At 36.9% G+C, this 15,849-nt stretch overlaps 1 protein-coding gene across 4 annotated transcripts in view; it reads right to left on the bottom strand.

The window, feature by feature from the left end:
• The window catches only part of Diaph2 (diaphanous related formin 2), a 745,764-nt gene that overhangs the window by 409,655 nt on the left and 320,260 nt on the right, over nt 1-15,849 (bottom strand). For all 4 annotated transcript variants that reach the window (XM_041636640.1, XM_041636641.1, XM_041636642.1 and 1 more), the window contains 2 exons: nt 4,610-4,711; nt 746-840 (listed from right to left, as the gene is read on the bottom strand). In XM_041636640.1, the coding sequence (XP_041492574.1) occupies nt 746-840; nt 4,610-4,711 (197 nt within the window). The remainder of the gene's footprint in view (nt 1-745; nt 841-4,609; nt 4,712-15,849) is intronic.

Genomic DNA, 15,849 nt, shown 5'->3' with positions numbered 1-15,849 from the left:
TTAGATTCGATACTTCAAGATATAATATTGAATAATCTAAAATTCAGATTCTCATTTGCTAAAGGGAGTACACTATCACTAACACTTATTTCCTGAGGTGTTTAAAGATGCAATGAAATGATAAATACCAAGTGTTTGATATAATATGCAGCACAAGTATCCAACAAAAGAATAGTCTACCACATTTATCTACGGATCCTGAGAAAGATCCATAGACTATGCAATGTTTAAATTGTCTTTTTTGTTTGTTTGTTTCTTTATTTTATTATTTTTTTTTTTTTGAAACAGGCTTCTTTGTGTAGCTCTGGAGATTGTCCTGGCACTCACTCCGTAGACCAGGCTGGCCTAGAACTCACAGAGATCCTCCTGCCTCTGCCTCCCGAGCCCTGGCATACTAAAGGCCTAAAGGCGTATGCCACCACCGCCTGGCATACTCGGCTTTTTCACCCATAATATTGTAATAAAAAACTATTTAATGAACCCATTATGATGATGAAATATATGCAATTCTGTAATGTACAGAGAATGATATGTCTACAAATGCACATTTTTAAACTTAAAAGCAAGATATCTCGGGCATGGCAAGAAAGAACTGAAACTTGGATCTTAAAGACTGAGTCATCTCAATAATAACACTTCAGATTCTATTATCCAAAGTAAAAAACTTTTTTCAAAAAACCATTGATAAGCGATGCATCTAAAATATTTATGAAAATGATTTTAAAACCAAAGATATCCAATATACCTGAATTAGGGCCTCACTGAGCAAGTCTTCATTAACCTCCAAAATAATGTTCTTTATCTCCTCATATGGCATGCGGTAAGATCCTAGAAATATAGCTAAAATAAAATTGGATTTTATTAGAGACAAAATAGTATCAAAATTTAAAAGCATTATATATATATTTAATTAATTTATTAATTTCATTATATATAATTAATCATGTATAGATGGAAAATATTAAATTTTGTCACTAATAGACTAATATGCAGAATTATATCTTATTTCTATTTGATGTACTATCCATATAGGCAAGATTAACTATAGCATTTGCATCTCAAGTACACATATGTACAAAAACAACCCTACTTAGATCTGTCATGACATTATGCTCAGGTATTTTATATTAAGCTGATACAAAATAATCCACCAAAACTTAAAATTAAAAAAAAGATTAGTTTAAAACGGTCTTTCGAGTCATTCTATATTTTAATTTCAAAATTTTTAGATACATCCAACATAGAATTTCTAAAGAATGACAAAAATGTAAACATCACTTTATTTCTTCTAAATCTTAGTTTAAAATTATTCATTAGAAAGTTGAAGAAAGGATTATTTAGTGAGTTTTATGTTGTGTTATTTTGAGTAGTAGCATGAAATTGCATGTCATATCACTTTATCTCCTGAAACTCATCAAACAATACATCTGAGAAATGCATGCTACTTGCTCTCTAATCATCTCGTGGCTGTTATGGATAAGATACAATATGCTTTTCCAAAAACCTCTAATGCTAACTGTTTGCTCTCCAATGGAAATTTCAGACATGGGACTTCAGATAAGTAACTAGCCCACAAGACTTCATTGGTGACTTCAAGACAAATGCACGATTGATACTTTAAATACATTGCTGAAAGAAGTCGGGACCACGAGGGGTGCACCCACCCACTGAGACAGTGGAGCTGATCTATTGGGAGCTCACCAAGGCCAGCTGGACTGTGACTGAAAAAGCATGGGATAAAACTTGACTCTCTGAGCATGGCGAACAATGAGGGCTGATGAGACACCAAGGACAATGGCACGGGGTTTTGATCCTACTTCATGTTCAGCTGGACTGTGACTGAAAAAGCATGGGATAAAACTTGACTCTCTGAGCATGGCGAACAATGAGGGCTGATGAGAAGCCAAGGACAATGGCACGGGGTTTTGAACCTACGTAATGTGCTGGCTTTGTGGGAGCCTAGCCAGTTTGGATGTTCACCTTCCTAGGAATTGATGGAGAGGGGAGGACCTAGGACTTACCACAGGGCAGGGAACCCTGACTGCTCTTTGGACTGGAGAGGGATGGGGAGAGGAGTGGGGGGAGGGGGAGAAGGGAGGGAGGAGGGGTAGAAGGGTGGGAGGAGGGGGAGGGAAATGGGAGGCTGGGAGGAGGTGGAAACTTGTTTTTTTTCTCCTTTTCTCAATAAAAAAAAATGGAAAAAAAAGAAAAAAAAGAAATACATTGCTAAATATACTATTAGAAGATGAGGCAGAATTAAAAAAAAAATTCACTCAGTGGGGCATGATCTGAATGGTATATCTTGCTTCCAAACTCGATCTCTCTGGATCTCTGTTTCTTTACCACTAAGAGTTCAGTAGTTTTGACTCACCATGTTTTGTTGTTTTGCCTTGAGACCAAAAGCAATAAAAGGGACCAGACATGGACTAAAATCAGCAAAAAAAATGAGCTAAAATAAAACTTTTTTTTTTTTTAGCTGACCTACTCTACTAGTTTTTGACAATGACTAAAAGTTTACTAAAATGGTAGCCTGTGGAGTTAGCAGATTTCCTGTGAAAGTATGACACTGCTTACTTTAAAGCAAACTATACGCTTCTTAACAATGACCACAAAATGTGGGAATATTTAAGAAGCCCACTTGATTTACCAAGAAGAAACAGTCTGGTGTTTTTGTTTTTTGTTTTTTTTTAATATAATTTCATATCATCACAAAAATAATGATACAGGTACAGTGAGAGATTCTGAGGGAAAAGAGACCATACCATAGTCATGTAACTTTTCTTTCTGGAATATTATTGTAATCATATGACTTTATTATTATTGTTAAGATCTGACTCTGGCTAATGTATAAAACAAACTTTACCACAGGCATATACATAAATATATACATACAGAAACAGACAGACAGAGAGAGACAGACAGACAGAGATACAGAGAGAGACAGAGCGAGACAGCCAGGAGTAAGTACTTCCCATGGTTTCAGTCATCCATTGGAAGTTTTGAAATGGATCTCACACAAATATGGAAGGACACTATTGTTTCTGCCAGAAAAGAGCTGAAGTGCCTGACTTCATTGATGCACTCTGCATTCTTGCTGACACTCAGGAAGTGAACTCCTATTTTCTTCATATGCTGAATCATTTACTTCATTGGATATATTTTATGTTACGTTGAAAGAATTCAACTCATTTTAACTGGGATAGCTTACACTTACACAGACAGAACTTTTAAACAACACGTTCCATTCCAGTCTACACTAAATCCACTTTTAAAAGAATATATGTATGCTCTTAAAGGGAGAACCTGAAGTAACATACTCCTGAATTTTTCTGAAAAGATCTGTATGTTTGCACTGGTAACAAAATAAAATTAAATATTTATCACCTAGGCAAATGGTTACTAGACATAGGAACTGAATGTGAGTTAAAAAATTGAAATAAATCTCTTGGATAGATATTAACCAGGAAATAAGATCATATTGTATACTGAAAAAATTACTGAACATCAACTTTGTGAAAAAAAATACTATCATTGCAACAAGACACAAATTCTTGATAGCTATTAGTAGACAGATTTTTGAGGTAGATTTTACCTGATGCCAGAATTGTAAGTTGTTTACTTTAATTTCATTCTTAAATAACCCCCACAATATTCTTTGTGTAATTAGAAATGAAGAATGTATTAAAATTTCTGGTTTTCTCAATATCTAAACACCATTCTGTAGTGATAAAAGAAAATATTCTAGGACCAATGTGAGAAGAGAGAGTATGCCAAATAACACTTAGAGGCTTGATGAAATGAACATGAATTTAACTATCTGACTCCATTACTAACACCACATTTAATGTCTCAGTTCTGGGCAAAAGGCCTCCAGGATCAACCACCAGTTCTGAAGTGCACTGACTAACAATATAACCAGATCATATTACAATTCTTTCAAATAAGGGAATAGTAATTAAATGACTTGTCAACACCGACTAGAAAATATTTCTAAAAAAAAAATATGAATTTCAGGACTAGTATAAAAAATTAATATTTTTGAATACCAACATATATTAGGTTTCATAATGTTCACTATAAAAGTTTTATTAACAATACTTTTATTAACAATAGATCTAAAACTCATAGGTCTCAGTGGATTAAACAATGTTCAATTTTTATTTTCTTCATTTTAATTAAGTGTCAAAAGGCAACCTGGATTATATTTATACATGATCTTCCTTCCTTTCTTCCTTCCTTCTTTCCTATCTTTCTCTCTCTCTCTCTTATTCTTCTCTCATATATCACATCCTGACCACAGTTTCCTCTTCCTCCTCTCCTGCCTGTCCTGTGCCACCACCACCCTCCTCTGCCATCTCCACTTCTCCTTTTCCCTTCAAAGAAAAGAAAATGAACAAACAGCAGGTTTCCCAGGGATCTCAACCAAACATGTTGTATCAAGTTGCAATGAAACTAGGCACCACTCCTTGTATAAAGACTGGACGAGGCCACTCAGTAGGAAGTTTATATAGGATGTATTTTCTAGCAATGTAACTGGTCAAAAAAATTGGAAGGTTGTTTACACTGAATAAGCTATCATCACAACACCTATGCAGAAAATAATACATACACAGATTCTGGGCTGTTTTGGGATCCAAAATCCTCAATTCCTTCATTTTCTTCTTTGGAGGCCCAGGCCTAATTTCTTCTGCAGCATCTGCATTCCTTTGACCTGAAAGAAAAATGTTGATTCATAAACAATAATGGTTCTAATCCAAGTACATGGAATAACATTAGTAAGGCGTGTTAACTACATTAATAAAGGTGATTCTGAAATCAATAAATGTATTTATTTCATTAGCTCAGGGAAGAGGATAAACATAAAAATATAGAGCTGTTTAGAGATTTCCCTACAAATTAAATATCAGCACTTAAGCAGAAAAGATAAGCCAAACAGAAGTAAAAATCAATTGCTGCTTCTTCTCTAATGTGTAACATAAATTACTTCTTTACAGGTAACTGCAGCAGTACTGGGATGAAATATATAGTAAAATCTCACTAATTTGGACTAATTGAGGAAAGAGAAACACATGCCTTTGCTCCTAAAACATGCTACTATTTAGACATTTATTTGATTCAGTGAAACACCTTAAAGCACCTAAGGTGACATAAACTGCTAAACAGGGGGCAACAGAAAATCTCCCCAATGAGACTGCTTTGAAGAACAGGTTTGAAGCATTTGCAAGCTGTACAACAGTACCACCAATCTGCATACACACAAGTACATACCCCCAAAGATGTGGTGTTTTGAATATGTGAGTTTTGTCTTAGCTACCATTTTAGAATCTTTTCTTGGAACAATATTATTTCTTGGTTCTTCAAATGGTTGAAAGGATTCAAACAAGGAGTACAGCATCAACGAGAGATATTAGCCCCTATTCCCCATTCAAAGACACTAGTGTCTTGAACACATTGGCACAGGGATCACTTCTTAAATATAACCCCAGTAGCACAGACACTGAGAGAAACAATTAACAAATGGAACCTGCTGAAAGTGAGAAGCTTCTGTAAAGCAAAGGACATGGTAATCAAGACAAAATGGCAGCCTACAGAATAGGAAAAGATCTCCACCAACCCCATACTGGACAAAGGTCTGATCTCCACAACATACAAAGAACTCAAAAAATTGATCATCAAAAAAACAAATAATCCAATAGAAAATGGGGTACAGACCTAAACAGAGAACTCTCAATAGAGGATGATGGAGGAAGGTCATTGGTTAATTAAAATACAGAAACTGCTTGGCCCTCATAGGTTAAAACATAGGTGGGAAGAGTAAACAGAACAGAATGCTGGGAGGAAGAGGAAGTTAGCTCAGACACTATGCTTCCCCTTTCTGGGCCAGACGTGATGAAGCAAGCCACCAGCTCAGACATGCTGAATCTTTCCCGGTAAGACTGGTGCCACACAGATTATTAGAGATGGACTAATCGGGATATGAGAATTAGCCAGTAAGGGCTAGAGCTAATGGGCTAAGCAGTGTTTAAAAGAATATAGTTTGTGTGTTGTTATTTCGGGGCATAAGCTAACCAGGCAGCTGGGAGCTGGGTGGAAGGAAAGCAGCCCGCAGCTCCTACTACAAGAGGAATCTAAAATGGCTAAAAGACACTTAAGGAAATGCTCAACATCCTTAGCCATCAAAGAAATACAAATCAAAACAACTCCGATCTATCCATCTTACACCTGTCAGAAAGGCCAAGATCAGTAACACTCCTGACAGCTTATGCTGGAGAGGAAGTGGGATAAAGGGAACAATCCTCCATTACTGGTGGGAGTGCAAACTAGTACAGCCCCTTTCTCAGAAAATTAGGAAATAACCTACCTCAAGTCCCAGCAGTATCACTTTTGGGTATATACCCAAAGGATGCTCAATCGTACCACAAAGACATGTGCTCAACTATGTTCACAGCAGCATTGTTTGTCATAGCCAGAAACTGGAAATAACCTAAATAATCCTGGACTTAAGAATGGATACGGAAACTGCGGTACCTTTACACAATGGAGTACTATACAGCAGAAAAAAAATGACATCTTGAAATTTGCAAGCAAATGGATGGACCTAGAAAACATCATATTGAGTGAGGTAACCCAGACCCAGAAAGAAAAATATCATATGTATTCACTCTTATAGACATAAAGCAAAGAAATACCAGAGTACAATTCATAATCCCAGAGAATCTATACAATAATGATGAGCCTAAAAGAGACATACAAGCATAAAGGGAAATCCCCAAGTCCTACCTGCATAGAAACTCTCCAACAGTTGTGCTCAAGTACTGTTGGTTTACCTTGTCTCTGATAAATACAAGGCTGTAGGCAATGGGACCACGAAATCACTTTACACAAGCAAAGCCATCTTTTTTTCAATCAAGTGACTTTCTTGTACTCAAATTTACGCTGCTAAATTTCATCACTGACTGTTATTTTTTTGGCAAATATAAACATCATTTTGAGGCACTAATGATTTTTATTATTTAAATTCATTTAATCTTGGCTCATACCTTACACATAAGTTATTTAATTTAGTAGGAAAAAGTAGCAATCAGTATATTTTCGTTAAGGAAAGATAATCAGCATCTGTGAAACTTGAGCAATATTTCAAAGGATGCTTAAAAATGTTGTGAATTCATAGATTACCCTTGCATTAATGGTGTAACATATACAAATTCTGTTATCATAGCACACAAATAACACATGAAATAAATTACCTACAGAACAAATATTAAATGTTCTAAATTTTAGTAGAATGACCAATGTAAAGATAGAGACAGTAAAATGAGTCTACATAATAATTCCCTTGAAAATCATGTTTTTGTGACAGGTGTCAAGTTCTTAGGAATGTTGCCAAAACATAATCATTGGGACTGATGAAAGAAAAATGACATTTATTATTTTTTTTAAAATATCATCATAAACGTTCCTCAAATGAGCTTTCTGAGAGCACAGTGTCTTTCTTATGCAATAGTCAACATTTCAATTTATTCTAATTTTAAGCTATTCTCAACTTAAGACAACTGCATAAAGAAAGAAATGACAGTTCAATAGCTATTTCTGATGTCAATAAAGAGAATTTAAATTATATCAAAATTACCTCTGGAAGCACATTCAGAAAATTTAACACAATCAAAGAAGTAGTCAAGAAAATGTTCCTAACTTCAATAGGCCTTAAACTCTGTTACAAAACTAATTAAACAGGAACATACAGGATGAAATGCTCTAAGACAAATGGTCTATGATTATTATTTTCTTTCTGAACTAATGGGCTTCCTGGCTAATACAGGTGTAAATAATGCTCATTAGTGTCACTTTATATGCTAACTCAGTGTTTCTTAACCTGTATGGGTCATAACCCCTTTGGGGGGTCGCATATCATATATCCTGCACATCAGATATTTACATTACAATGTATAAAGTAGCAGAATTACAGTTATAAAGTAGCAACTAAAATAATTTTATGGTTGAGGGTCGCCTTAACATAAGGAACTGTATTAAAAGATTGCAGGATTAGGAAGGTTAAGAAGCACTGCATTAGGTATTATTTTTCATTGAAATCTAGTCTGAACTCTTTGATGTTCAAATGAAAAAAACTTTGAAATTAAAAATACATAGCCAAGGTTCGCGAGCTAACCAAGCAGCGCAGAGTTTAGATCTGGGCACCGAGTGAAACATCATTGTGGTGAGTGAGTGCTGCGGCACCTGGGATCATACCTCAGCCCGCCCACACTTCCTGGCCATCCTACAGGGGCTATACTGCCCAAACCCCCTCTCTCTTCCTATCCCACTCAGCTTACATCCAGATCCCCACACCCCCTGTCTCCCTCCATCCTTTGGGGCATAGCTCCTGCCTGCCCAGCCTGCTACGGTGCTGGGACAGAACCCAAACCAGGAGGACAAAGGGGTGGCCGGTAGCTCCTTTGTTCCCATAGCCTGCCCGCAGCGAGCGAGCAGGATGGGCCCTTTGTTCGCGAGCTAACCAAGCAGCATGGAGTTTCGTTCTGGGCACCTAGTGAAATATCATTGTGGAGAAACATCTCTGGGGAGTGACATCACTGGGAAGGTACATCAGTGGGCAAGAATACCTGATCCTATAAAAGAAGATCCAAAGGGGAGTATTGGGAGGAAGAGATGGGCAGACGCCAATGCAGGAATTCTCCCAACAATCTGAAAAACAACACGAAACCACCAGAAGCCAGTGACCCCACAACAGGAGGACATGAACACCTTAATCAAGAAGAAGTAGAACAAACTGACTTCATGAAAGTGATTGACACCCTTAAACAGCATATAAAAAACGCCCTTAAAGAAATGGATGAGAAGTATAATAGAAAGTTCGAGGAATTGAGTAAATCAGTGAATGATACCCTAGGAAACCAAGGAAAAACAATCAAACAGATAAAGGAAACAGTTCATGACTTGAAAACTGAAATGGAGGCAAAGAAGAAAACACAAACAGAGGGCCGGCTGGACATGGAAAATCTAGGTAAACGAATAGAGACTACAGAATCAAGTATAACCAGCAGAATACAAGAGATAGAAGAAAGAATCTCAGATTCTGAGGATAACATAGAGAAAATAAACACTCTGATCAAAGAAAACAGCAAGTCCAACAAACTCTCATCACAAAACATTCAGGAAATATGGGACACAATAAAAAGACCAAACCTAAGAATAATTGGAGTAGAAGAAGGAGAAGAAGTGCAGCTCAACGGTACAGAAAATATACTTAATAAAATTATAGAAGAAAACTTTCCCAACCTGAAGACAGATGTACCTATGAAGGTTCAAGAAGCATACAGAACACCAAATAGGCTGGATCAAAAGAAAACATCCCCTCGCCATATAATAATCAAAACACAAAATATACAGAATAAAGAAAGAATATTAAGAGCAGCAAAGGAAAAAGGCCAAGTTACTTATAAAGGTAAACCTATCAGACTTACACCTGACTTCTCTATGGAAACCATGAAAGCCAGAAGGTCCTGGATAGATGTTCTCCAAAAACTAAGAGACCACGGATGCAAGCCCAGACTACTATATCCAGCCAAACTTTCATTCACGATAAATGGAGAAAACAAAATTTTCCAGGATAAAAACAAATTTAAACAATATGTAGCCACAAATCCAGCCTTACAGAAAATAATAGAAGGAAACTCACTAACCAAGGAGTCCAACAATGACCACAATAACTCAGACATCTAGAGACTCTTCACCAGCGCAAATCAAAGAAGGAAAACACACAAACCCTACTACTTAAAAAGTGACCGGAGTTAACAACCACTGGTCATTAATATCACTTAATATCAATGGGCTCAACTCACCTATAAAAAGGCACAGGCTAAGAGATTGGATAAGAAAACAGGATCCAACATTCTGCTGTCTACAAGAAACACACCTCAACCACAAAGACAGGCACCTACTCAGAGTAAAGGGCTGGGAAAAGGCTTATCAAGCAAATGGACCTAAGAAACAAGCAGGTGTGGCCATACTAATTTCTAACAAAGTTGACTTCAAACTTAAATCAATCAGAAGAGATGGAGAGGGACATTTTATACTCATAACAGGAACAATTCATCAGGAAGAAGTCTCAATCCTGAATATCTATGGCCCTAATATAAAAGCACCCACGTACGTAAAAGAAACATTACTAAAACTCAAGGCAGCCATCAAACCGCACACACTAATAGTAGGAGACTTCAACACTCCTCTCTCACAAATGGACAGGTCAATCAGACAGAAACCTAACAGAGAAATTAGAGAATTAATGGAGGTAATGAAGCAAATGGACTTAACAGACATCTATAGATTATTCCACACAAAGAGGAAAGAATATACCTTCTTCTCTGCAGCTCATGGAACCTTCTCGAAAATTGACCACATACTTGGTAACAAAGCGAATTTACACATTTACAAAAAAATATTAGTAACCACCTGTGTCTTATCAGATCACCATGGATTAAAGTTAGAATTCAACAACAATGCTACCCCCAGAAAGCCTACAAACTCATGGAAACTGAACAGTCAACTACTGAACCAAACCTGGATTAAGGAAGAAATAAAGAAAGAAATTAAAGTCTTCCTTGAATTCAATGAAAATAAAGAAACAACATACTCGAACTTATAGGACACTATGAAAGCAGTCCTGAGAGGAAAGTTCATAGCACTAAGTGCCCACCTAAAGAAAACAGAGAAAGCACATATTGGAGACTTAACAGCCCACTTGAAAGCTCTAGAAAAAAAAGAAGCAGACTCACCTAGGAGGAGTAGAAGACTGGAAATAATCAAATTGAGGGCTGAAATCAACAAAATAGAAACACAGAAAACAATCCAAAGAATCAATGAAACAAAAAGCTGGTTCCTGGAGAAAAATCAACAAGATAGATAAACCCCTATCCAAACTAATCAAACGAAAGAGAGAGAACACGCAAATTAATAAGATCAGAAATGAAAAGGGGGACATAACCACAGACACAGAGGAAATTCAGAGAGTCATTAGATCTTACTACAAAAGCCTGTATGCCACAAAACTGGAAAATGTAAAAGAAATGGACGCTTTTTTAGATAAATACCATTTACCAAAACTAAACCAGGACCAGGTGAACAATCTAAACAGACCTGTAAGTCGCGAAGAATTAGAAGCTGTTATCAAAAACCTCCCTACCAAAAAAAGCCCAGGACCAGATGGTTTCAATGCAGAATTCTACCAGAACTTCCAAGAAGACCTAATACCTATACTCCTTAATGTATTCCACAAGATAGAAACAGAAGGGTCATTACCAAATTCCTTTTATGAAGCCACAATTACTCTGATACCAAAACCACTCAAAGACTCAACCAGGAAAGAGAACTACAGGCCAATCTCACTCATGAATATGGACGCAAAAATCCTCAACAAAATACTGGCAAATCGAATCCAAGAAAACATCCGAAAAATTATCCATTATGATCAAGTAGGCTTCATTCCTCAGATGCAGGGCTGGTTCAACATACGAAAATCTATCAATGTAATCCAGCATATAAATAAACTGAAAGACACAAAGGCAACCTACTGACTGGGAGAAGATCTTCACCAACCCCGCAACAGACAAAGGTCTGATCTCCAAAATATATAGAGAACTCAAGAAACTAGACTTTAAAATGCTAATTAACCCAATTAAAAAATGGGGCACTGATCTGAACAGAGAATTCTCAACAGAAGAAGTTCAAATGGCCAAAAGACACTTAAGGTCGTGCTCAACTTCCTTAGCAATCAGGGAAATGCAAATCAAAACAACTTTGAGATATCATCTTACACCTGTCAGAATGGCTAAACTCAAAAACACCAAGGATAACCTTTGCTGGAGAGGCTGTGGAAGAACGGGTACCCTCAACCATTGCTGGTGGGAATGCACTCTTGTGCAACCACTGTGGAAGTCAGTGTTTTGGTTTCTCAGGAAATTCGGGATCAACTTACCCCTGGACCCAGCAATAACACTCTTGGGAATATAACCAAGAGATGCTCTATCAAATGACAAAAGCATTTGTTCAACTATGTTCATAGCAGTATTATTTGTAATAGCCAGAACCTGGAAACAACCTAGATGCCCTTCAATGGAAGAATGGATGAAGAAAGTATAGAATATATACACGCTAGAGTTCTACGCTGCAGTAAAAAACAATGACTTCTCGAATTTTGCATGCAAATGGATGGAAATAGAAAACACTATCCTGAGTGAGGTGTCCCAGACCCAAAAAGATGAATATGGGATGTACTCACTCATAATTGGTTTCTAGCCATAAATAAGGACCACGGAGTCTACAATAGGTGAACCTAAAGAAGCTAAGGAAGAAGGTGAACCCAAGGAAAAACATATAGTTGTCCTCTGGGCTAAGGGAAGTAGAACAAATTTCCGGGGAGAAAATGGGATCTTGGGGGGGGTGGGTGGGATGGGGGTAAGGGGAGATGGGGAGAGAAAAGGTAGAAGGGAAGGAGGGGGGACCTGGGAAACAGGAGAATTGGGATGAAGGAAGGGTGGATGGGGGAGCACGGAACCACAATTCTTAGTTAAGGGAGCCACTTTAGGGTGGGCAAGAGACTTGACCCTAGAGGGGCTCCCTAGTGCCCAAGATGAGGTTCCCAGTTAGTTCCTTGGGCAGCTGAGGATTGGGAACCTGAAATGACCCTATCCTAGAGCAATACTGACAAATATCTTGCATATCATCATAGAATCTTCATCTGGTGATGGATAGAGATAGGGACAGAGACCCACACAGGAGCACTGGACTGAGCTCCCAAGGTCCCAAGGAGGAGCAGAAGGAGGGAGAACATGAGCAAAGAATTCGGGACCACGAGGCGTGCATCCACCCACTGAGACAGTGGAGCTGATCTACGGGGAGCTCACCAAGGCCAGCTGGACTGTGACCGAAAAAGCATGGGATAAAACCGGACTCTCTGAACATGGCGAACAATGAGGGCTGATGAGACACCAAGGACAATGGCAGGGGGTTTTGATCCTACTTAATGTGCTGGCTTTGTGGGAGCCTAGCCAGTTTGGATGTTCACCTTCCTAGATATGGACGGAGTGGGGAGGACCTGGGACTTAACACAGGGCAGGGAACCCGGACTGCTCTGTGGACTGGAGAGGGAGGCGGAGAGGAGTGGGGGGAGGGGGAGAAGGGTGGGGGGAGGGGGGGAAGGGTGGGAGGAGGGGAAGGGAGGTGGGAGGCTGGGAGGAGGTGGAAACTTGTTTTTTTGTTTATGTTTTTTTTTCTTCTTTTCGCAATAAAAAAAAAATACATAGCCAAAATATCTATGGCTCAGAGTTTCCTTTGGAATTAGTCTGTTTTAATTGTTTTCTGTAACTGGAATAAAATCCTTAGTTTAGAAATTGATAAACATTCCAACAGTGAGAGTAAGAGATTTGAGAATCAAAGTACAATAGCAAGTTTAAAATAGTCCCCAAACTAGGCAAGTTTTCAAAAACAATATCTATTTTTGTCATTGGCCCCTGTTTGTTTGTTAATTTTTTAAAAATATTCCTTAGGGATCAATAACAGAGGCTCAGACAGAGAATTCCAAGCAATAGGAATGACATAGCAAATGTCCAGAACAGAACATATTAAAGCATTCATGTTAAAAACTGCCTTTTGCAATGAACTCAAATACTACTTTTCTTAAACTAATTTAAGTTCATATGTTTCTAATGCATGCAAACTTTTAAAAACACATTTTACCAAAAGTATAGTCACTTAACATTATTTGGATAAGACTGAAATTTATTTTATGCTTCAATACAAAAATTCTTTCCCTCATTCATCCAGTAGTCCTCACAGATTCCAAGGTGGTATCTGTTCATTCTAGGTGGCCACTCTATGGCTTTGCTATATTAGTTTTTGTAATATTCTCCTTTTATCATTGAAATAAATATTTGGGTAAAAGCATATATAATCTCCAATCCATTTTTTTAACCTGATAGTCTTGGAAACTATGAGGAACAAATGTAGCAATCACGAACAGAAACGAGGTAGCAGCAGTTGTCTTAAAGCTCTCAGGTTCACCGTGAACAAACAATACAGTCAAATATGAACTCTCTTGCACAGAAGAAAAGTTATACGGGATTTGAGACTTAAAATCCATTGGATTAAATTAACTTCAGTGCTTCAATTGGCATTACGATCGAAATAATAAAAATGAAACGTTATAAAATATTGTCTGTAAGAAGATGCTTATGACAAAGATATTTGTTAAAGATGTGCTACCACCAAGATACTCATTAGCTTTTATAAAATACCCCATGCAAGTTCTTACATTTCCTTTAATATGTGGGTTTTATATGAAATTGTACTATAAATTTATCCTTTTACAAACAAGGAATGTTCTTCATCATAAATGAAGTAAATATGGGTATATACTCTCTGCAATTTAATACATGCAATATTTAGAAATCCTCTTTAATATCTGCTATCCCAGTAGATGTACATAAATATTTGATGCAGATGTTTATAACTGTAGAATATTTATCTTAGAATATATCAAATGAATAACATTTGATGACTTATATGCTGACACAGAATCTTAAAAATATTGTTAATTTTTTTTTTACTTATCACAAAACTCCTATAAGAGATTCCTCGAGGAAGATTCAATGGTATTCATTTACTCATTCATCAAGCAGCCCTGGCAGAGGTACAAAGGTAGCATCTGATACTTCTACGTGCTTCTTCTATGACTTTGCTATTCTAGTCTTTGTAATTTTCTACAAAATTACAAATCCAGATTAAAGTATATAAAAATTCAAATCACTTTCAGTACTTTATAAACTGATAGCCTTGGAAGTCATGAGGAACAAATGTAGAAATCACAAACAATAGGAAAGAGAACAATCTTTTATATGTTGGTAAAGTTTACTCAGTTTGGCAATCAACAAACTACTCAATTGTGCTCAATTGTCTTTGAACAAAATAACAAATTTGTTTACAAAATTTTGAAAGGGAAAGCTGAAGCAATGTGCAGAAAGAGATTGCATTTCTGTCTTCTCTTCTATGCTACATAGGACAGCTGCAAAGTTTTCCCCTTCCCTACTGCCTACAGCTGCACAGTAAGGCATCCTACAGAAAAGTAGACTTTTATCCTGACACCTGCATAGTACCTGAAGCAATAGGAAAGGCATTATCAAGAGTGTTCCTGAAGTTCAGTGCACATTAAACAAGACTAATGGTCCTAATGGTGGGAATCACACACACACAACTTTGTAATGATTTCCTAATTAAGGAACAAATCTTACTAGTTGTAGTTTATACAAGAACACCCCCAAATCAGGCAGCACATGTTACTGCAAATTAACATCTGCATAACTAATATACTTGTACACCTGTTCATTAAGCCAGTTACTGAACACTGCTAAATGTCACTAGAACAGTATGTTTAACAACGTGCATAGCTAATGTTGTATATTTTCAAATCGGCCTCAATATCGTCGAAGATACTGTATATTTTAGGAAGAACAAATAAAGATGTTTTAAGATTTTATGAATAAACTTTGTTTCAGCTGGTAATTTCAAAATCCAAACAAAAACATGGTTCTTATTTGAATGTAGAATTTGACAAATGAGGTTGAAGTTTTTCCCATTAACTTTTAACCTAAGCTAAGTACATAATTTAAGTTAGAGTCTGTCCCATTACCCACATTTTCCCTAGCTTCCTATGAAAAAATAGATAACTTCCTGGCTATTGTATCTACTCAAAATTTCCTGTTATTTCAAACTACATAATTCATGTGACAAGTTAATTATTCAAGTAATAAACCACAAGAGCAATATTTGACAGAGAGGAAT

This window comes from Microtus oregoni, unplaced genomic scaffold (genome assembly GCF_018167655.1).
Source record: "Microtus oregoni isolate MIOR12 unplaced genomic scaffold, Mior012 000050F_000, whole genome shotgun sequence".
NCBI classification, from domain to species: Eukaryota; Metazoa; Chordata; class Mammalia; order Rodentia; family Cricetidae; genus Microtus; species Microtus oregoni.
Note: the sequence above shows the minus strand (reverse complement) of the source record. Positions and strands in the feature narration are given on the sequence as shown.